Consider the following 23,566-nt stretch of genomic DNA (forward strand, 5'->3'; position numbering starts at 1 on the left):
ACAGCATCATCTTTTAGGATTTGAAATAACTCAGCTGGAATTCCATCACCTCCACTAGCTAATGGGTATAGGTTTCCTACTGGTGTGATGGAAGTGGTCTCGAACTAGACAGGGGTGATGGTTGCAACAACACTGAATATATAAATGCCACTGAATTGGACACTTTAAAATGGTCAAAATGATGAGTTTTATATTGTGTGTATTTTAAAACAATTAAAATAATTATTTTACCATGAAGTTTTTTTTTAAAGCATTTGAAAGTTGATGGTAGATATGCTAAACATCATCAGCAGATCGGGAAAGGTAGCTCTGATTCTCTCACCCATGTAGACTGTACACTGAGCAGCTCTGAGATGACCAGATGTGTGTCCTGATGAGCACTTGTGGCCCTGTCCTGAGCAAGCCAGGAGTGTCTGGCTGAGCCTCACATGGCCTGCCCTTGGCTCTTAGCAGGCCGGATGCTCACTTACCCTCAATCTGCGGGGCACTGCGGTCATTGATCTGCGTGACTTTTCGGAGGCGAGTCCCTTGCTGGATATCAGCCAACAGTGCACTCCGACCTTTGGGATCTGCCTTTCTCGAGCTGGAAGCATCTGCACTTACCTGTAAGGGAGTAAGAGGGATTTGATTATAATTACATATAACATTTGCAGGTAAGCCGTATGTCCTGTCTGAGGTAAGTTTCCCCTCCCACACTTTTCTGCCTTCCCTGTTTGCTCTCCCCTGCATCACTCTCACCAGTGCAGTTATCTAGGGGTCTTAGGTCTTGCTGCTTACCTCCTGCCCTGCTCACATCCTTATCCCTGGGGACCCAGAACAGATTCTTTCTTGTGCTGAAACTCCCTTAATCTTAAAGAGCCCTAATTCATGGCCCCCTTTCCTCCTCATAGGTGAGCCCCATCCACTTATCTGGGCTTCTGGCTGTGTGTTCCTGACTCTGGCTCTCAAGTTCTGAATAATTACCCTGCCTGGTGTCCCCAGGTCCCCTCATGGACCAAATTCAGAAAGAAAGAAGTGCAGGAGATGGCAATGAAAGTTTAGTGACTGCTTTCTTCTCTGTGTCTGAGTGTGTTACTTTAATTCTCACAAAATCTTGTGAGTTTCAAGTGAGTTTACCCTCATCTTACAGGTGAGAAAGGACTATGAAATCTCTTCCTAGTCACAGGGTTAGGTCCTAACCCAGATCTGCTGAATTCCAAAGGCCACGTGCTTTTTATTTTGAAGCACTACAGATCAAGGTCATGGTGCCGTAGTTAGGGCAAGTATTCTCTGGACTACGAAAATGCTTTGTAAACATGTTCACGAGAATAACCTCTCCAAGTAACACTGAGGTCCGACTGTTTCACTTCCACTATAGCTTGTGCTGATACAGCGGGGTCTCCATGGGCTATCAGAACCAGGGAGCAGCAGAAAGAATATACACAGGTTGGTGGCAAATAAGGGAGGGGGGTCACACTAGAAGACATAGCCAGGAGGACCCTCCACAATTAGAAGGTTTATATTACATGACCTAAGATCTGGTTAAACATTTCTCAAGGTGAGAAATACTTTCTAGCACCTGCTGTATGGGGAATACCATGCCTTTGGTTTTCAGCTTTAACATCACTTTGGAGGTCTTTTCTGGCCCCTAACCTAAATAAGGCTACCCAGGGTTCTCTCTTAGGGCGCCTTATTCCTTTTATCCCCTGTAAGTTTGTCACAGTGTATATATTTATACTTACCATTCCTTGTGGAAAATTTCCAATTGTGGTTATGAGTTGCAGATTCACCGCCCCCACAAGACTCTCTTAGGAAAGAGATCTTGTTCATTTTGTTCACTAATACCTCCCCAGCGAGTAAAACTAGGCCCTGCTGCTTCTGCTGCTGCTAAGTCGCTTCAGTCATTTCCGACTCTGTGCGACCCCATAGATGGCAGTCCACCAGGCTTTGCCGTCCCTGGGATTCTCCAGGCAAGAGTACTGGAGTGGGGTGCCATTGCCATTTCAGAAAACTTGGTCCTAGATAGGCTCAAAAACTGTTTACTGGATGAATGAATGAATGAGTGTGAATGAACTAAACCCAGGATACGTAACACACTGGTCTTGCTCTCAAGGGCATAAGCAGGTACCAGGGAGACGGTACACTCACGCACAGCATATGACTGTGTGTCCACGTGAGTCGCACAGAGAGGAAGACTCTAAGAGTTCAGAAAGGGTATATTTATCAGGCTCAGCAGGCTTTGAGGAAGACAGGAGACCTTAGATGGTCCTTGAAGAACAGACAGAACTTATACAAACTCTTGCAATAGCCATTTCCTCCACATGGCCATTTGCCAAAAAGAACAACCAGAGACTCTCCAGTGTCACAGACTGGAAATGAAGGCAATTGCGGTTTTAGTTAAAAGGTGCTGAGTCTGCATTTTCACCAGCTGACTCCATGGCCCAGGTGATGCATCTTACACAGGCTTTGAAGGGCACAAGCTTCAGAATCAGTTTCTTGTTGCCTGGAAACATGCTTCTGACCTCTTGAGAAGAGCTCACTGATGATGGTCAACAACTGAGCTATGAGCCAGAGGTCCCAATCCTAACGATACACATTTTTTATGAATATAGGTACAAATGCACACGTACAGCAGGATATTTCCCACACAAGATGATCTTTAAACTCTTTCTCTATAAACCATTAGCCCATAAGTCATTTTAAACTTCAAAATTTTAAGATTTATAAAGTTTACTCTTGTATTTAGAAACAATTAGTAACAGGAACAAAAGGCAAACAGAAATATCATGACCCTAGCCAAGAGAAGTATGAACATTTTTGTAAAAATCTAGCATTACAGTTGCAGGATTGGGGCTGAAAGTGTTTTGTAATTTTCTTCCTAGTTACAAGATAAACAATACAATGAATTGCATTCTTCTGTTAAAAGAAGCAACTGGAACCATACTCTAACAATCCCTGAGTTGGGGTGGGGGTGTTCACCTTACCATCTTTGAACTCCATTTTTAAACTGATTACCCAAATGCACCCCCCATTCCTTGACCTTGCCCATCCCAAGCTTTAAAGGTGAGTGCCATGAAGAACATAGTACATCCCTGGAATATGATTTTTGGGGGTTGTACTAGGTCCTCATTGCTTCTCAGGCTTTTCTCTGGTTGCAGAGAGTGGGGGCTACTCTCTGGTTGTGGTGTGCAGGCTTCTCACGGCAGTGGCTTCTCCTGTTAAACAGCAGGGGCTCTAGGGCTTGTGGGCTTCAGTAGTTGCAGCACATGAGCTCAGTAGTTGCGGCTCCTGGGCTCTAGGGCACAAGCTCAATAGTTGTGGCACAGTTGATCTACGGCATGCGGGGTCTTCCTGGATCAGGGACTGAACCTGTGTCTCCTGCACTGGCCGGTGGATTCCCCACCACTGAGCCGGCCATCAGGGAAGCCCTGGAATAATGATGTGAATTTGCATTTCTACTGAGCACAAGCCTCAGTACATTCTTGTCAATTCCACATGACAGATTTGTTGATAAACATCTTCCAAATCACCTGGAGGGTATGGCAGGTCCCATCACGTTTCAACATCCTTCTCTGTGTGTGTATGTGTGTGTGTGTGTGCTCAGTTGTGTCTGACTCTGTGACCCCATGGACTGCAGCCCACAGGCTCCTCTGTCCATGGGACTCTCCAGGCAAGAATACTGGAGTGGGTTGCCATTTCCTCCTCCAGGGGATCTTCCTGACCCAGGGATCCAACTCACATCTCCTAGGCCTCCTGCATTGGCAGGTGGATTCTTTACCACTGGCGCTACCTGCGAAGCCCCACGTTCTTCTTTGCTGCCTTTTTTCCTGTGCCACTGTCTGCCAACAAAGATCCATCTAGTCAAAGCTATGGTTTTTCCAGTAGTCACATATGGATGTGAGAGTTGGACTATAAAAAAAGTTGAGCACCTAAGAATTAATGCTTCTGAACTGTAGTGTTGGAGAAGACTCTTGAGAGTCCCTTGGACTGCAAGGAGATCCAACCAGTCCATCCTAAAGGAAATCAGTCCTGAATATTCATTGGAAGGACCGATGCTGAAGCTGAAACTCCAATACTTTGGTCACCTGATGAGAAGAACTGACTCAGTGGAAAAAACCCTGATGCTGGGAAAGATTGAAGGCAGGAGGAGAAGGGGACGACAGAGAATGAGATGGTTGGATAGCATCATCGGCTCGATGGACATGAGTCTGAGTAAACTCTGGGAGTTGGTGATGGATAGGGAGGCCTGGTGTGCTGCAGTCCATGGGGTTGCAAAGACATGATGAGCGACTGAAAGGAACGGAACTGACTGCCCTGATGGTCTTCCACTAGAGGGCGCTCCTTTACCTGGTATTAGTAAAGTTATCCTCAGTCTTGTGAAGTAGGAAAGAGCGAATAACTTCATAGCTAAAGGGGACCACAGCTCAACTGGTTTTGTACAAAAGGACATCTAAGGACATATTCAACTGCACATTGAAGACCATATTTTGCTGTGGTGGGTGTTTCTACTCCACCTGCAATATTCGTAATTTGCTTTCTTAAAAATCAAGCCCAAGAGGTCTGGTTACTGTGGTTACTGGATACAGAAACAGGAAAGAGAAGATTTTCATATATTCACTGGGTCTTTTACTCTATGTAAATCCTGCTTATTGGCAACTTCACTAAAAAAATTGAGTGAGAGTCACTCCTGAACACTTTTTCTATGGCAAACATACCCAACAGGCTTGCCTGCCCCCGCTACGTACAAAACAAGGAACTGAGCTATCATTTGAACGTTTGCTCCTGTTCTTTCTTAACATTGTTATTGAGTGTGACAATTTGTGAGTTCCACACAAAGCTTTTGTTGACTCAGTTTTTCTAAAGCAAGCTTCCCATGGAATGCCCTGGATCCTAAAAAGATGCAAAGTGGTAGAAGAGTAATGCAAATTAGACCATGGCCCTTCCAAATACAGGCTGAAAACCTGAAGAAACCAGGAAGATTAGAACAGTACTAAGTGGGCCAAGGACAACCAGGTGTCTGTCCTCCTGTCTTGATAAATTATAAGAGCTTCTGCATATCCATTTGTTGTTCCAGCAAATGAGTTGATCAGGGTTCAGTATAGTTTGAGAGAGGAGGATGGCGGTCCAGCCCAAACGGAGTGAAATGCACGTTGACCTGCTACTTGTGACCCTGCTGCCCTGTGTCATTACTACATCTGCTTGATTGATATTGGTTTCTGTGAGAACCACTAACCAAAATCTAGCAGGTTGTTTGTCTCAGAGATGATCTTAACCCAATCCGCGCAGTACGATTCCAGCCTTGCAGTCTCCTAAAGGTGACTTCTCCAATGGGGCTGTTAAATTAGCACTCAGGCTTCCAGGTACACAGCTTGTTTCTTAGCCCTGCTCTCAGCCGCCCCTTCCTTCTCTATACTTGGGGGCAGACAGGGATCCGTAGCCTGCGTTCTTGTATTTCTTTACTAAATCTGAATTCCAAGAACAGCCAGAACTGGCATTCGTTTCCTCCTGCTGCTACCGTCTTTATGTAGAAAAGAGAGCCTGACATCCAACAGAGACACAGGAAATATTTTTAGAGAACGTGAACTCTCCCCTGTCAGGCCTGACACAATGTTCCCTGTACCCCGAATGGGCACAAGCCAGGCTGTTACATAATGAGGCATTTTGAGATCTAACAGTTTTATTTCTCATTTTCAGAAGTTCAAATACTGTATACAATTAAAAATGGACTTTCTATCCTCCTTTTCTGGTTTCTTAAACAACTGTCTACAGACCCAGGACTGTTACCTGGAATACAGAGCTGCTTCCCACAGCATCATATCCTTATCAGGAGGTGAAGCAGAGTTTGGACCCATTCATTATGGCTATAGGTGAAGGGGAGTCTGGGCCTATTCTCTATGTCCTCAAGGAACTCCATCTGTCAAAGTCATCTCATTCAGGGGCATCAATTTGGTCACCATATGCTGGCAGCTATCTCCATGCCCAAGGACCTGGAGGCCATCTCAGACCCTTCTCTCTTCCTCATTCTCAATAGCCACTGTATCAAAAACTCCTGGTGACTTCTCCTTGGTGATGACTCTAGAATCTGGCTCCTTTTCTCCATCAATGCTGACTTAATGCAGGCCACCAGTATTAATGCAAGCACTTCCAGATTCCCTCAGCTGGTCTTCCTGCCTCCTGTCTTGCCCTCCTCTGCACAGCCATCTGAGTGGTCTGTATAAGGGACATGTCACTTACCATGTCCATAAAAACCTTTGCTGGCTCCTCACTGCCCTCAGGATCAAGTTCAAATCCCTTCACATTGTACAAGGCCCAACCAAGTGACCAGCCCCAATCTTTCCTTCCATGCTGGAGCTCACCTCTGGACCTTAGCTTGAGCTAATCTCTCTGCTCTTTTCACACTTGTCTCTTGGCTATTTTCCAGGAAGCCTCCTGATCCTGGAAGGCCAGATAAAGAGCTCTGTTTTGTTCCTAGAACAACATGCTTACCCTTAGCAGTGCTCCTGCCAGATCAGGTGACTCTGCTCAAAACCTGCAAGGGTTTTCCATTTCCCTTGGAGTAAAAAAAGTCAAAGTCCTCATTAATATCACCCACTGGGCTTGACTGCTGAGTTTACCTGCAAATGCCAACATTTTCCTACCCACTGCTGCTGCTGCTGCTGCTAAGTTGCTTCAGTCGTGTCCGACTCTGTGCGACTCCATAGACGGCAGCCCACCAGGCTCCCCCGTCCCTGGGATTCTCCAGGCAAGAACACTGGAGTGGATTGCTATTTCCTTCTCCAATGCATGAAAGTGAAAAGTGAAAGTGAAGTTGCTCAGTTGTGTCTGACTGTTAGCGACCCCATGGACTGCAGCCTACCAGGCTCCTCCGTCCATGGGATTTTCCAGGCAAGAGTACTGGAGTGGGGTGCCATTGCCTTCTCCACACTGATGTAATAAAGCAGTTCCACTGTATGGCAATCCTCCCTATCTTTGAACTATACTTTCAAGCCTGTGTTCAAGCTTCTGCCTCTTATGGGAATGCTCCCATTGTCCCAGCACTCTATGCTTGCCCCAACTTTTACTTCTCCCTTAAGTGAAAAGTGAAAGTGTTAGTTACTGAGTCATGTCTGACTCATTGTGACCCCATGAACTGTAGTCCACCATGCTCCTCTGTCCATAGGATTCTCCAGGCAGGACTATTGGAGTCGTAGCCATGCCCTTCTCCAGGGGATCTTCTTGACCCAGGGATGGAACCCTGGTCTCCTGCACTGCAGGCAGATTCTTTACTGTCTGAGCCACCAGGGAAGCCCAATTAGCTCTACATCAAAAATTGTTTCCTTTACAAGATCTTTTATTTAAAACTTCTTCAGCTAGTCTTTTCCTTAAATGATCCACACCCCCTCCAAAGCATATCATTTGTAATTCTTGCCAAATACTATAGCTTTTATATTATGCATTGTTTTTCCTCTTATTTTTGAGTGGAAACTTTTAGCATGCAAAAAATAAGTGTTCCTCTTTTAGTACCAGCATATCCAACTTAAAAAAACAACAGAGCAAATTATCAGTATTTTGTTGAAATGAACTCTGTATAAACTTCAAGCCCCTGGGTTTTTGACATTTGTCTGCTCCAACAAAACATGCAGGTATGGTAAGAGAAGTCACTGCCTTTGAGGTTATGTCACAGTCCTGGTGTTTCAAACCATTTTCATACCTTTATCCTTTGGTCACTTTGGCCCAAGAAATGGGGATTCATTCAGCACTATTCTCTCTTGTTTGATGATGCTGAGATTCCCTGGCTTTTATGACTAAAATTTAAATTATGAGAAAGCCTGACTTTAAAACCTAAGTTGGAAGAACAGCCTTGTAAACTCAAAAAAGAGCCCAGCATTGGTTGTCGAGGGCCTGACACTAAGGAATTGCTAAGAAATACATAATACATAGTTGGAACAATGTCTCAAAAACTGGTTGAGGTTTCATATCTTCTATTTATTTTAGTCAAAAATTATTACCAAAAAAAAAAACATGTTCCCATCCCAGCAGATTAATTTGCAAGCTAGTGAGATAATATGTTGTTGTTCAGTCACTCAGTTGTGCTGCGAACCCATGGACTGCAGCACGCCAGGCTTTCCTGTCATTCACTGTCTCCTGGAATTTGCTCCAACTCATGTCCACTGGGTCAGTGATGCCGTCCAACCATCTCATCCTGTGTCATCCCCTTCTCCTCCTGCCTTCAGTCTTTCCCAGCATCAGGGTCTTTTCCAATGAGTTGGCTCTTCATATCAGGTAGCCAAAGAAATAACACTATTGTGGGCAATTCCAGCTCATCCCTCCCAGCATTTCTGTCTCAGTTAAAGGTTTTCTCCCATTCATCAAAGCTTTGAACCTGTGACTCCTTCCTCTCTTTCATCTGAAATAATCAGCTTCCACTGAGATCCAGTTCCTACCCTTTACTATGCACACACAGGTGACTTTGGAGTCTGGGTAAGAAAACTGCAACATGCAAAGGTTGACAGAAACAGCAGTAACTCAAAGAAAATGGGAAGGTATGTGTGTGTGCTGGGCACTGTTTCAAGTGCTATGCTGTGCTTAGGCACTCAGTCGTGTCTGACTCTTTGAGACCCCACGGACTGTAGCCCGCCAGGCTCCTCTGTCCATGGGATACTCCAGGCAAGAGTACTGGAGTAGGTTGCTATGCCCTCCGACAGGGGATTTTTCCCAACCCAGGGATCAAACCCCAGTCTCCCACATTGCAGGCAGATTCTTTACTGTCTGAGCCACCAGGGAAACCCAAGAATACTGGAGTGGGTAGCTTATCTCTTCTCCAGAGGATCTTCCCAATCCAGGAATTGAACCCGGGTCTCTCCTGCATTGCATGTGGATTCTTTACCAGCTGAGCTACCAAGGAAGTCCTCCAAGTACTGTATGTATATTAATTCATTTACAGGGCATTTGGACAGTCCCATGATGGAGGTACTAGTTATGAATATTATGTCCAGTTTACAGATGAGGCCCAGAGAGGAAACAGGCTATCTGCCACCAGTAAGAGGAGAGCTGAGAGGTGAGCCCAGGCAAGTCAGGGTCTCTCATCCACCATACTGCATCTTAGTAATGACATCACTCAGGAAAATTGTGAAGGGTGAACTCCCAGGAGACACATGGAAAGCCTGCAGCTGGGTGGGGGCAGTGGGCCCCCTGCTTTCTGGCTGGGGACCACAACAGATGTTGCGTCAAACGGAGTGTGACAGCCAGAGTAGAAAGCAAGGGGCAGGGAAGGGCATCAGAAGGAAGAGGAAGGGAGGAGGGAGAGAAAATGAGAGGGGCTGGGGCCCAAGGAGCTTAGTGCTAGGCCTTTGCCAGGGCCAGAAAGGACAGCCAAGGCTGAATGATGGAGCCTGAGAACAGTCTGATTACTGCATTAAACGTGATCCAGGAGCCGTCTTGGCAGGGGGCGGGCGGAGAGCACTTAAAATGGAAACTGCTTAGGGTAACTCTACGCTGTGAGGCTGATACCCTCCACTGCAAAGAGCCTGTACCTGAAACTCCCTCTTCAGGTAACACAGAAGCCTGTGTGGGCCAACCCTGCTGGTCCACCTCTTTCTTTCCTAGCCTAGGCCCCCTACTCTCCTTTCATACCTCCCTGCTGGCTGCAGGGGAAAATGCAGGGTTTTCAGCACACGGCCTCCCTTGTTGACTCCGAAATAAAGATTATGAGCACTGACTACAGTCCATGCTTCAACCTTCTACCCCACACATTTTACATCCCAGCCACCTGGCCCAGTTCTCCAGCCCCTGTATTGGTCACATACTTGCTATCTCAAGTTCAAGACTCACGCACTCCGTCTGGATGATATGCCTGTTTCTTCCAACTCTGTCAGTCAAAATCACATTCATCTTGGGACTTTCCTGGTAGTGCAGTGGATAAGAATCCGCCTGTCAATGCAGGGGATGGTTTGATCCCTGGTCCAGGAAGATTCCACATGCCACGGAGCAACTAAGCCCATGCATCACAACTACTGAAGCCCAGGTGCCTAGAGCCTGTGCTCTGTACCAAGAGAAGCCACTGCAATCAGAGGGCTGATCACCGCAACGAAGAGTAACCCCCACTCGTCGCAGCTAGAGAAAGCCCATGCAAAGCAACAAAGACCCAGCACAGCCAAAAAAATAGAAAATTAATAAATTAATTAAAAAAGGAGCCTTTCTTAAAAAAAAAAATCACTTTCATCTGTCTTTCAAGGCGTAGCTATAAAGCCTCTTCCAGAGATGCCTAGATTAAACCAAGTCAGAATTAATTCCTTGCATTTACCTACTGTATAATAGCCATACATTTTAGAAGTTTAACCCAGATATGCAGATATTGGCTGAGGTTTCCTGAGCCCTGGAGATCTGGAGGAGACTGGCTGAGAGCCATTCTTGAGGCCCTTGGGACTCTCAAAGCCTCCCAAAGAGTTCTACAGTTTCAAGGCCGTGTATGCCTCATGGGCATACTCGCTTCCAGATTCCAGGCAGCAATTCCACATTGAGCACTGGATACCCCTGGGCCTCATATGGTCACTCGTCATTCCAATACAGGAGGATTCACTGGCTCAGAGTCAAATCAGTGTTCTGGTTCCTCTCTCTCACTGTCTTCTTAACTGTATCTTCCCTCTGCTCAGCCTCTTAGGAACAAAGCAAATTCTTCCCCTTGCTTCGTGTGGTGTGGTTTAGTCACTCTGCTGCTGCTGCTGCTAAGTCGCTTCAGTCGTGTCCGACTCTGTGTGACCTCATAGACGGCAGCCCACCAGGCTCCCCCGTCCCTGGGATTCTCCAGGCAAGAACACTGGAGTGGGTTGCCATTTCCTTCTCCAATGCAGGAAAGTGAAAAGTGAAAGTGAAGTCGCTCAGTCGTGTCCGACTCCTAGCGACCCCATGGACTGCAGCCTACCAGGCCCCTCCATCCATGGGATTTTCCAGGCAAGAGCACTGGAGTGGGGTGCCATTGCCTTCTCTGTTAGTCACTCTAGTCATTCTTATTCTGCTTCATTCCTGCCCTTAAGTTCCACACCCGATCCCATCTCCTTATAGACTGTATGTCCCCAAAGACAGGTCTCTTCTTAAGAAAAATTCTGATGCCAGTTGCTGAGATCATATGTTTCATATCATTTAAAAAAATATTTACTTATTCATTTGGCTGTGCTGGGTCTTAGTTGCAGCATATGAACTCTTAGTTGTGGCATGTGGGATCTAGTTCCCTGGCCAGGGATTGAACCCAGGCCCCCTGCATCAGGAGCTCCAAGTCTTAGCCACTGGACCATCAGGGAAGTCCCATGTTTCACATTTTGATGTGCATCTGTCCTACCCATGTAAGTCCCTTTAGGCAGAAATTACATCTTAATCAACCCTGCCAGGGTTCAGCACAAGGCCTTGTATAATAAACACTCCCCAAAATTCACTAAAATAAAATTTGTTATTTAATCTGAAAATGCAGTGTGAATTTAAAATAAAACAACTATTTTTGTCATGAGAATCACAAAGGGGCCTGCCAGGGCACCGAAGTGTGACTCATACAATATACTCATTAATGACACTCCTTGTATATTTTTAATAAAATGGGGCCACCTCAAACCCTCCCTTAAAAATACTGTAGCATCTGTTTCACTGAATGCCAGAAATTCTAGAGGAGAGCGGAAATAGACAGAAGGTCATGACAGCTGCAATGAATCAAGAGGAAATGTAGACGTTCATTGTTCTTAATTATCATCAAAACATCTTTATGACAATTATGACAGGGAAAGAATTCTGCTTAAATGGACCAGGCCCATCATCTGAGGAAGTGAATTATAACAGAATAAAGCAGGGGACTATTTTTAGTTCACTTTGCTCAACTGCATTTTGGTTTTACATCTCCTAAAAGTAGGCCTGTGGATTGAGGTTCCATGTAATCAGAGTAGTGCAACCATTTCTTTTGCAAACTGAGATATCTCCCTGTCTCCTGTCCTTCTTTTGCACTGATGGATTGCTGCCTGCTTGGCATCCCAGTGAAGTCAACCCCTCGCCCTAAGGAAGGGGCTCCAGTCCTGCTTAGGGAAAGGCCATTTAAAGACCCCCCAGGCTACTGGTACCAGTGACAGCAGCTGTTCTTCCAGGCTGAAGTCTGTTCAGATGACGGAGCATCTGGAAGTCACAGACTCTTTCAGGCATAGAGTATCAATAGGATCAACAAACAGGAACTGCCTTCAGATGCACTTAGTAGATGTGCCAGCTACTTCTCTGATCTCTGATGCTACAGCATTTTAAGGGAGGGTTTGAGGTGGCCCCATTTTATTAAAATATACAAGGAGTGTCATTAATGAGTATATTGTATGAGTCACACTTGGGTGCCCTGGCAGGCCCCTTTTGTGATTCTCATGACAAAAATAGTTGTTTTATTTTAAATTCACACTGCATTTTCAGATTAAACAACAAATTTTATTTTAGTGAATTTGGGGGCGTGTTTATTATACAAGGCCTTGTGCTGAACCCTGGCAGGGTTGATTAAGATGTAATTTCTGCCTAAAGGGACTTACATGGGTAGGACAGATGCACATCAAAGTGTGAAACATGGAACTTCCCTGATGGTCCATTTATTCCATTTTAAGAAACAATACTACTTGTACTGGCAGAATATATGACTATATTATATGAATGTAAGATAGTAAATAATTAGTCCATAAATTATTTTTAATTTGGAGTAGGAAATGGCAACCCACTCCAGTATCCTTGCTTGGAGAACTCCATGGACAGGCAATATAGTCCATGGAGTTGCAAAGAGTCAGTCATGACTGAGCGACTAACACACATTTTTAATTACAGTTTTAAATTCCACTAATCTGAGTAACAACATTATCAAAGGGATGGTTTTAAAGATAAGGAAACTTTAACAAAACACAGAGTTTAAATCTTGATGAAAAATCTTATGTTGAAAGAGGAGGAGGCCACATGCTGGGAAGCAACACAGAGCCTGTGTCCCACAACTACTGAGCCTGTGCTCTAGAGCATGGGAGCTGCACTACAGAAGCCAGCAAGACCTAGAGTCAACAAGAGAAGCTATAGCAATGAGAAGCCTGCACACCGCAGCCAGAGAGGAGCCCCCTCTCAGTGCAGCTAGAGAGGAGCCCCCTCTCACTGCAGCTAGAGAGAAGACCTTCTCACTGCAGCTAGAGAGGAGCCCCCTCTCACCGCAACTGGAGAGGAGCCCCTCCCACCGCAGCTAGCGAGGAGCCCCCTCCCACCGCAGCGAGAGAGGAGCCCCCTCCCACCGCACTAGAGAGAAGACCCCTCTCACCACAGCTAGAGAGGAGCCTCTCCCACCGCAGCCAGAGAGGAGCCCCCTCCCACCGCAGCCAGAGAGGAGCCCCCTCTCAGTGCAGCCAGAGAGGAGCCCCCTCTCAGTGCAGCTAGGAAGACCCCTCCCACCGCAGCTAGAGAGGAGCCCCCTCCCACCGCAGCTAGAGAGAAGACCCCTTTCACCGCAGCTGGAGAGGAGCCCCCTGTCACTGCAGCTGGAGAGGAGCCCCCTCTCTCCGTGGCTAGAGAATAGCACACGCAACAGTGAACACACAGCACAGTAAAAAGTAAAAGACCCGCACACAAAAAGAAAAAACCAAGTCACATGACTATACACACAGATACACTCTGGTACTTATATAGAAATATTTTAAAGAAAATCACCATAATAAAGCATTCTAGTCATCTAAGTCATAGGCTGCAGGGGTTCAGGGAATAGTGGATGCTCCAGATGACACCAATGATCAATAGGAGTGGGAGACCTGAACGGTGTGTTTTATAATTGAATTGGTGGACACCTGTACAGAACTTTTTGATTTGTTTAACAAATGAATTAGATACCTCATAAACCAGAAAAAAAAAATCTTAGAAGCCAAGTACTGTGGGAAGGGTTTAAAAAACGTTTGCGAAAGCAGAATTTTGAACAATGGCTGTGCCAACTTTTTGTGGAATGAGGTAGAACATGATGAAATAAAAATCAAGGAGAAGAATTTCATTTTTGTGTTTTTCTCAAATAATGGGGGAGAATGGTGTCACGATTCTTTTAAAAACAGAAGCAACTTGATTTAGCTTCTGAAATGCTGGGTTATGAGGAAGTGAAGTTTAATTGCACTATGTCACGGATCGAGGACAAGGGTGAAGCGAGGGAGGCTCCCGGGATGCCAAACTGAGGGGTGTGGAAGCACCTGGAGTGAGTGCCTGGGCTTCGCCCACGCCGTTTTCCACTCTGATGAGAAAGGCAGCTATTTTAATCCAATCCCTCAATGATTATGGTCTGTTATAACTCAGTTCTGGTTAACCTGCACTCTTTCGTCCTTGCTGCAATGAAACATATTACTTTGTGTTCTTATCTTTTCATGTGTTTTATCTGAAGGTAGAGACCAAAGAACTCTACTGATTTGGGGGATCTCACAGCCTAGCACAATCATTTGCAAAAAATAAAAACACACCTCAGACATGAAAGTAATTTATGCCTACTGACCGGTAGATTTTAAGATTTACTGATGAAATGTTAACTAAAGTTAAAAAAAAAAAAATAAAGCATTTCTCAAACCTCTAACACTGACTATGAGGTTCTTACATGGTATGAATCCCACCTCATCTATATTCTGTCCAAGGGGACAAACCTATTTTCTATGAAGAGCTGGTGGGACTTACCCTGGGTCTACCCATCCACTCCAGCTATAACTGAGCCCTGTTATTCCAGCAAGAATCAGTAACAACAAGGTCCCAAGAAGGGAGTCAACAGCTGCTGTGTGGCCTTCGAGCAGAGCGATTTGCTTTGTGATGGTTGAAACACAGTCCTATAATTGATTGCCAAAACAATCTAAGGGGGTAAGGACTAGATACCACTCTCCATATAAGCTTCTAGAAATAGAAGTTATTGCTCATTGATTCTGAAATGCATTACTCCTGCAGTCCACTCAGCAGTTTAATGTCATTAGACACAAAGGTCTTTAAACAAGGTCTTAGAAGCAGAAGGCCTCTGCTAATCAGAAATTCTGCATTTTCTAAATAGTAGACAAAATAAGACAAAACAGAAAAAGTTAGAACAAAATAGACCAAAAAAAAAAGTACAAAACCTTGGGGGAAAGGATGTGTCTACACAGCAGGGAGTGACGATGCAAGATGCAGCCCTCTGTCTGGGGAGGGCTGACTCTGGAACTAAGATTTGCCCTAAATGACCTTTCCTCCTAGCGTGGTGGAGGAGTGGAGAGGATAGAGGATGGGTGTCCCTGAGCTGAGGGAGCCAGTGAGCAGTTTCTGTCCCTTCCTATTAACACAGACTGTGTGCTTGTTTCCTGGGGCTGCCATAACAATGCCATAACAAAGAACCACAGCCCAGGTGACTTAACAATAGAAATTTACTTTCTCACAGTCCTGGAGGCTAGAACTTCAAGGTCAAGGTGTGGGCAGGCTTGATTTCTTCTGCTTGCAAATGAGCATGTCCTCCTGTATCTTCACGTGTTAACCTTTCGTGCATGCATGCTAAGTTGCTTCAGTCATGTCCGACTCTTTGTGAATGTATGGACTGTAGCCCTCCAGGCTCCCCTGTCCATGGGAGTCTCCAGGCAAGAATACTGGAAGAATCCCTCCTCCAGGAGATCTTCCCAGGGATCCAACTCGAGTCTCCTGCATTGGTAGGCGGGTTCTTTACCACTAGCGCCACCTGGGAAGCCCACCCTATCAGTCACATGTGAGTTTGGAGGGGGACACAATTCAGCCCATAACATGTTGGGTATGACTTAATGTCGAGGCTATTTAACCATCAACCACTTCCCGCTACTGAATGTCTCTGACACTTACCAAAAAGAACTTTGTTAAGTGTGAACAAGCAATACAGTTTAGTTGCTTCATCTGCTTTGAGGTCTTCTGCACGTCTTAGAGGGCCTGAGCTTGTTTGTAAAACAGGACACCAGATTTGACCTTGACTCATGATAACAGTGTGTCAAGGTCAAACAGGTATTAAAATTAGCCCACTTGTTGTCACATAGTATTATCCATAATGAAACATTAATACTGATAATTACTGGTAAATGTTAATACTGCACATGGGAATGCCACGCTGCATATTTTAGCTTCCAATTTCATCTCACTGAGGACCAAAGAACTGAGCCACAGCTGAGAATTCTTTTGAGGGCCTCAGAATAGTGTTCTATAAATACAGAGAAATTTCTGGGAAAAGCACATCGCTGGTGCAACCTTTAAAATTCTCATGGTGATGTCACCATCAGCAGGTGGCCTGGCTGTTTAATATGAGCTTTGATGTCACCAGCAAGCACCAGAGAGGGTGCACTCTCATTCACTGAATGTGAATTTCTGAAGCAGTGCCCAAGCCCAGGCACCACACAGGCACTGCTTATTCCACGAGGGAATAAGCAGGGCAAGGCTGGCATGTTTTCTTGCCAGGAGGCAGCCTGATTTCCCACACACTCTCCACAGCTTTCTTTCTTCCACTATCTCACTTCCTAACTCCCTTACCAGAGTTTCCAGGAATCACCTTCTAAATAAACTACTTGAGAACCAAACCTTTGTCTCCGAGTCTGCTTTTAGGGAAACCTCAAATTAGACCATGATCTTCTCTTTCTCACAGTGTGTGGAAAGAGTGACTCTATAGGAATGTCTTCATTCAACTGTCAACCTGTTTGCAGCAGTATGTTAGAGGATCACTGTTTTGAATGATAATACACAAGCACTATTTTAATTCCCTTGTGGCTCAGCTGGTAAAGAATCTGCCTGCAATTCGGGAGACCTGGGTTCGATCCCTGGGATGGGAAGATCCCCTGGAGAAGGGAAAGGCTACCCACTCCAGTGTTCTGGCCTAGAGAACTCCATGGGGCCTCAAAGAGTCAGACAGGACTGAGCAACTTTGACTTTCACTATTTTAAGTGGGCTTCTCTAGTGGCTCAGCGGTAAAGAATTCGAGTGCAGTGGCAGGAGATGCAGATGTGGGTTCGATCCTTGAGTTGGGAAGATCCCCTAAGGGCACACTCCAGTATTCTTGCCTGAAGAATCCCAGGGACAGAGGAGTCTGGTAGGCTATAGTCAATAGGGTCGCAAAGAGTCATGACTGAAGCGACTGAGCACACATGCACGATTTTAATTGCTACTGGGAAATCGTCCATGCCGAAAAGTGACTTTCAATGCATTCTGTCTTTTTTCCAGGCTTGTCCTCCCAACCTTAAGGCAGAAACCACAACTACATTTGGCAGGAAAGAGAACCAGAGGTTTGGTGAAATGCACTGATTCCCGAAATCAAGAAGGTACGGTACCCGTCACCTAGAAGGTGACGACAACACCCAAAAAGTTACAGCAGGTGGGGGTGGGGCGAGAGTTAGTACTCTGGACGTCAAAGCAGAGGGTCAGGGAACTGGGTGCTTGGGTGATCCTTGCTGGTCTTGGTTCTCCTGGCCTTAAAGTGACATGTTCTAGAACAGTGTATCCAAATACAGCTGCCATATGTCCATTCATTCCACCTAAGAGCTAAAGGAAGGATGCGTGTGCTGTTGTGTGTTTCGAGTTTTCATATGGGATCTCAGTGGTTCCTGGTATTCTCCCTAGAGCCTGTGTTCTAACCCCCACCTGGGATCATCACTATTATTGCTGGTGACTTTCCACTTTTCCCCAACTCCACCCTAGCTGTCTGCAGTGATTCTCCAGGTGGGGAAGGAGGGTGCTGTGCTCCCAGGGGTGGGTCCAGATCTCCATGATGGCCTTTGAAGAAGTGAGCAAAGACAGAGCACATTTCCAGTGAGTCTTTCTCCCTTAACAAATGGCTTCTTCTTTTTTTTTTTAATCCTTACTATTGGATACAACAATGTACTTTTGCTGAGCATTTTTAGTGATAGTTATGAATTAGTGGTCAAAAAGCACAACTCATTTACCAGCCCTCAGTCGTGTTCGCAGGAGGGGCCCCTGAGCTACAGGAGTGGGCTGTGCCCTGTGTGCTGAGCCTTCCTCTCTGTTTTAGATCTGCTGCTAAGTCACTTCAGTTGTGTCCGACTCTGTGTGACCCCATAGACGGCAGCCCACCAGGCTCCCCCGTCCCTGGGATTCTCCAGGCAAGAACACTGGAGTGGGTTGCCATTTCCTTCTCCAATGCATGAAAGTGAAAAGTGAAAGTGAAGTCGCTCAGTTGTGTCCAAACCTCAGTGATCCCATGGACTGCAGCCCACCAGGCTCCTCAGTCCATGGGGTTTTCCAGGCAAGAGTATTGGAGTGGGGTGCCATTGCCTTCTTTTTTAGATCTGAGTCCCAGTATTATTGTACTTTTCCCCCCTTCCAGTCAAACCAATAATATCTGCCAGAAAATCTTACAGTCTGCAATGCCAAAAGGGTTAAAAAGAGAATCTGTATTTCACAGTCGTGAGATTTAAAATAGTCCCTAAGTGCCTAGGATCTGATCTCTTGAGAATAGCTGGTCACCTACTCAGGAACCCACAAGGGCTTTTTTTTTTTTTTTTTTTAAAGCCATAACACACTTTCCAAGCTGTCTCCAAGGCCAAAGGTTTTGCCTCAGAGTGGGTTTTAAAGGTCTTTTTCCCTCACCATCCTCTGCAATCCTTGCGCAGACAACCACTGCGTTAGAGAGGATAGAATGCTGAAGGTGAACATTTTTCCATATCTGGGTGACCTTGGTGTTGGGAAGAGTTGCCACCTGGAAAAGTTTTGCTTCAGTAATTCCCACCACGTCCTCTGTGCTTTGTCTGAGGAGAAAACAGCAGCTGAGTACTGGGTGTCCTTGCACCTGGGCGGGGGACACTACACGCAATCGTTTCACAAACCATCGTGAGTTATCTGGTGTTTGAGTTAGATCTCAAGGCTTACTTCAATACAAAGTAGCAAGGGAGGTGGTAGCTGCCAGCCTCACAGCTTCCCTGACGCTCAAAGTTACGTGTTGGGGTAAGATGCAGGAGGGAGGTTCAGGAGGGAGGGGGCATATGTATAGCTATGGCTGATTCATGATGATGTGTGGCAGAAACCAAACAATATTGTAATTACCCTCCAATTAAAAATAAATACAAAAACATAAGTAAAAAATTTTTTCTTTAAGTCACCTGTTGCAATTCTAGATCTCAGAAGGAAAAAAATCCCATAAATCAACTCAATGATTAGAGGTGACACCTCTGCTGGTAGTGCTGCTAAAAGCCTTAACAGGAATCTCTAGAAAACCAGGAACCAGATTATATGGCGGAAGGAGGCAACATAGGTAATTTTAAGCAGATTCTATGCCTCCATAAATCTTACTTGTTAAAAATTAAGCAGCTGGGACTTGCCAGTGGTAGGGAATCTGCCTTGCAATGCAAGGGATGCAGGTTCGATCACTGGTTAGGGAACCAGGATCCCACACACCCTGGAGCAGCGGGGTGCCGCAACTAGAGTTCACGTGCCCCAGTGAAAGATCCCACACGATGCAACAAAGACCCGATGCAGCCAAATAAATAAACGAATAAATATTTGTTAAAAACCATGTACTATTTGGTCTCAAGCATCCATTGGAATTAGTGAAAGTATGCTACATAATTCCCTCCTTGGTTCTGTTAAATCATCTCTACTTTGCATATTTTGAGGTTCCTGATGTTCATTAAAAAATTTTTTTTGATTATCAAACATTAGCATATAGAAAATCTGAGTCATAGACTGAGTCCCCATGTATCATCATCCAGCTTCAAAAGTTATCAACTCAGAGCCAGTCTTGTTCTATCTTTATCCTAACCTGCTTTTCCCCTCAAAATCCCTGCTTGTTAAAAAAACATACATTCTAAATAAATTTAAAAAACATATATCCAACATTGTATGATATCAAAGAAAAATGCTCTTTAAAATGCAACAATATTATTAAATAAAATTAACTATAATTTCTTCATGTCAACCAATATCCTACCAGTGTTCAAATTCTCCTGGTCTAACAGTAGAGTTTTATAAAGGTGAAAGATTTATATGATCTGAAGATAAACCAGAACAGAGTTGTTTTTTTAAATTCACTTATTTTTAAAAAGTGAAACAAAGATGAATATTTTTAATGATAAATGGCTCAATTCACAAAGAAGATGGACATTGTAAACCATTAGACACCTTAACAATAAAAAAACAAAGATACATAAAGCAAAAATCAGAAGATATAAAAGGGAAAATAAAAAATATATAATCATAGTGAGACATATTAATATTTCAGTAGAGTTTTAAATGAAACTTTGGGCCATGAAGAGAGAGGCCAAGCCATAGCATTTGAATCTCAGCATCCCTGAGGTGCCCCAAAGCCCAAAGAACATCTTTGTTTGCTTTAGATAGATGCTCAGAGCCAGGGCATCTAGAATTCCTGCACAAACATCACCATTAAACCTTCCAGGGAAAGGTGTGCCCTACCCTTAGGCAGCCTCTTGGCCTGCTACTACGAAAGCTGCTAATAAAATGACAAACCAAACAGCAGCTGAGAAAACAGAGCCTCCTCTAAATGTTTAAAATATTTGAATCAGGCTGCCATTTATTTCACTGGAGTGGCTCCTATAGGACACACCCTCCACCTTGCGGGTCTCCACACACACCTGATCACCACGAATGCTGTGATCAGAGCTGTGAACCCATAGCCGAGGGCTCACTGCTCTAATCTGTGGGTAAGTCCAGGTGCCTCACACTGGTACCCTATGGACTCAGGCCACTCAATGCAGTGTGAGCCCATGAGAGGAGAGAAGGCAGACCACTCAACTAGCTCTTCAGATCATGCTATAAGGGTAGGTACCAGGCACCGTGGACTTGGAACCCCTGAAACCTAGAAGCAGTAACCTTGGCCTTCCAATTTGGGGACTTTTTTCAGACTGCTGGCATGACTCCTTACTTTGAAAAGCTCAGGCTTCCAGCCTTGATCTTGACCGCTGGTCTCTGACCTCCGGTAGCACTAACCACAGGAGCCTCTGCCCTCAACTTTGTCCCAGATTTGATCACTTGCCCAGCTGTTTCCTGGTCCCTGAGATAAGAGTAGCTGTCATTTACTAAGCAGGCACTGGGTAAACAACAGCTTCTCTTGTTATCTCATTAGAACCTCACAACAACCCCAGATTTGTACATTCAACACGTACATGATGACTGCCTACTACATGCAGGCATTGCTCAGGGGTTGACGATACACTGAGCAAAACAGACAAAAATCCCTCCCTTTCTGGAGCTTCCACTCTAGGGGCTGATGCCTAGGAAGTAGCAGTTATTATCCCATTTGCAGATGAGGAAACTGAGGTTCTGAGTTGCTTGATAATTTGCTAGACACCACAGAGCTAATAAATGACGCAGCACAGATTCCGTTTCCAAGCTGTAGGACTCTACAGCCCACATGCCTTTGTTTTTGTGCTCGAAGGAACACACCACGCTGCATCATCGCGTGATCCCTATTGAAACTGACAGTCTGGCACACTGAAAGCTGAACGGATGATGACACAGGAACTGACATGCTTTTCACCTTTGTGTTTCACATGCTGTCTGTGGTACAGGTGGAGTCCTGCTTTCACCAGCTTGAAAACACATTCACACTCCTGCACTGGGAAAAGACCTTATTCAAACAGGAATCTATTATTACCATGTCCAAGATTGGGTACACTGTGTTGCTTTCCCTGGGTTTTTTAAAAAGTCTTTATGTAAAGCCAAGGTCCAAAGTCTATTCTTTTAGAAACAATAACAAATTAGAATGGGGCGGATTGTGCCAAAGGACATTTTATGACTTTAGAAATAAAACCCAGGTGTTAACTTGTGCTAGCCCTGAATGTGTTGCTGCTGCTGCTGCTGCTAAGTCGCTTCAGTCGTGTCCGCCTCTGTGCAACCCCATAGACGGCAGCCCACCAGGCTCCCCCGTCCCTGGGATTCTCCAGACAAGAACACTGGAGTGGGTTGCCATTTCCTTCTCCAACTCATGAAAGTGAAAAGTGAAAGTGAAATCGCTCAGTTGTATCCGACTCTTAGTGACCCCATGGACTGCAGCCTACCAGGCTCCTCCGTCCATGGGATTTTCCAGGCAAGAGTACTGGAATGGGCTGCCATTGCCTTCTCTGCCTGAATGTGTTACTTCTGATCTAACTGAGTTTGCTTTACAAAATATTCTTGGTAACATGTGAATGTGTTGATGGTGTTCTGACAGGACACAGCATAGAATGCGTCCGGCTTTGAAGGCTTACACAGGTGGAAGATGTCAAGTATTGGTTGGTTAGTTCACAGTGAGTTTGCTTTATGAATTACAATATCTTCACGCAACTCACTAGTTCAGGAAGTTATGCTAGATATTGAGTGCCTACTATGTGCCTTGAACTGACCTTGGCACAGACTCCCTGTCTCAGAGTCACTCACTGGCTCCATTCATCCCTTGATTCTTCTGTTCAGGAGAGAACCCAAAGCATTAGCAAGACCCATCCAGTGCCCGATGCTCAGAGAAGTAAGCTTAGGAAAATGGTGACTGATGCAGAGGGCACAAGGGCTCTTTAAAGATGAGATGTTAAGGACCTCATATGCGGGAAATACACAGTGAAGAAGCAAGGCAAGGGACAAAGTTTTGGTCTGGGAATAATCCACTGTACTTTCAGTACTTCTGTGACATGTTATTGTTGTTTAGTTGCTAAGTCATGTCCGACTCTTTGAGACACCTTAGACTGTAGCCCACCAGGTTCCTCTCTCCATGGGATTTCCCAGGCAAGAATACTGGAGTGGGTAGCCGTTCCCGTCTCCAGGGGATCTTCCCTACCCAGGGATCGAACCCATGTCTCCTGCACTGCAGGCAGATTCTTTACCACTGAGTCACCAAGGAAGCCCTAAAAGCCTAGTCATCTCCGGATTTAGGCTTTAAACTCTTTAGAAGCAGACACTGAGTAATTCTGTGCAGCAAAAGCTCAGTAAATTTGCATGACAGCTTGGTCAAGGTTAAGGACAGTCTTGGGTCACTGAACTCAGTATGTCCACCGTGTGCCTAGCAGCATTCCCAGAGACCCCAGTTTCCTGAGCCCATAAAGAGCCTAGCTGTAAACTAATGACAAGACCAAACTGAGTTCCCTTGCATTACACCTGCCTCTTTAAAGTTGATTCTCTGCTTTTAAACCATGGGTTTTACTCAGAAGGTACCTTGCAACATGCTTTTTCTATTTAAAAGGAGAAAAAACCAATAAGCAAGTGAGGGGAAATGATGGAACCATAAAGAAAACAAAAGGCAAGAAAAAAAATAAAAGCAATCTTAGGGAGAAGGCTTGAGCATACAGGGAGAAACGCGAGAGCTCTGTCTTAGGTGTGAGAATGGGAGACCATGGACTTCCTGGCTCTTAGATTCAAGAGGTGGTGGCACCCCTGAGAAGGTCTACATCACAGGCAGCTGGCTTCATGGCTCAGAGCAGGGATTCTGGCACCATTTTGCTGGTGTGCAAACCACGGCTCTGCCAGTGACTGGCTGTGTGATCCAGGCTAAGTCACTTCCCCTCCATGCCTTAGTTAACTCTGAGAATAACAACAGTACCTGCCTCAAAGTGTTACTGTGAGGATTAACTCAATTCTGTGCTAAGCACCTTAGAACAACACAAAGCATACAGTAAACACCACATAAGTGTTGGATGCTGTAGTCATC

General features: G+C 45.2%; 1 protein-coding gene across 7 annotated transcripts in view; it reads right to left on the minus strand.

Annotated features, from left to right (window-relative positions):
* Nucleotides 1-23,566, minus strand: part of WIPF3 (WAS/WASL interacting protein family member 3) — an 85,510-nt gene that overhangs the window by 28,679 nt on the left and 33,265 nt on the right. For all 7 annotated transcript variants that reach the window (XR_806163.4, XM_010804310.4, XM_010804309.4 and 4 more), the window contains exon 3: nucleotides 471-603. Coding sequence is in view for 6 of the 7 variants with exons in the window: in XM_010804310.4 (XP_010802612.2) it covers nucleotides 471-603 (133 nt within the window). In the remaining variant the exon portion in view is untranslated. The remainder of the gene's footprint in view (nucleotides 1-470; nucleotides 604-23,566) is intronic.

The sequence above is a fragment of the Bos taurus genome, chromosome 4 (genome assembly GCF_002263795.3).
Source record: "Bos taurus isolate L1 Dominette 01449 registration number 42190680 breed Hereford chromosome 4, ARS-UCD2.0, whole genome shotgun sequence".
NCBI lineage: Eukaryota > Metazoa > Chordata > Mammalia > Artiodactyla > Bovidae > Bos > Bos taurus.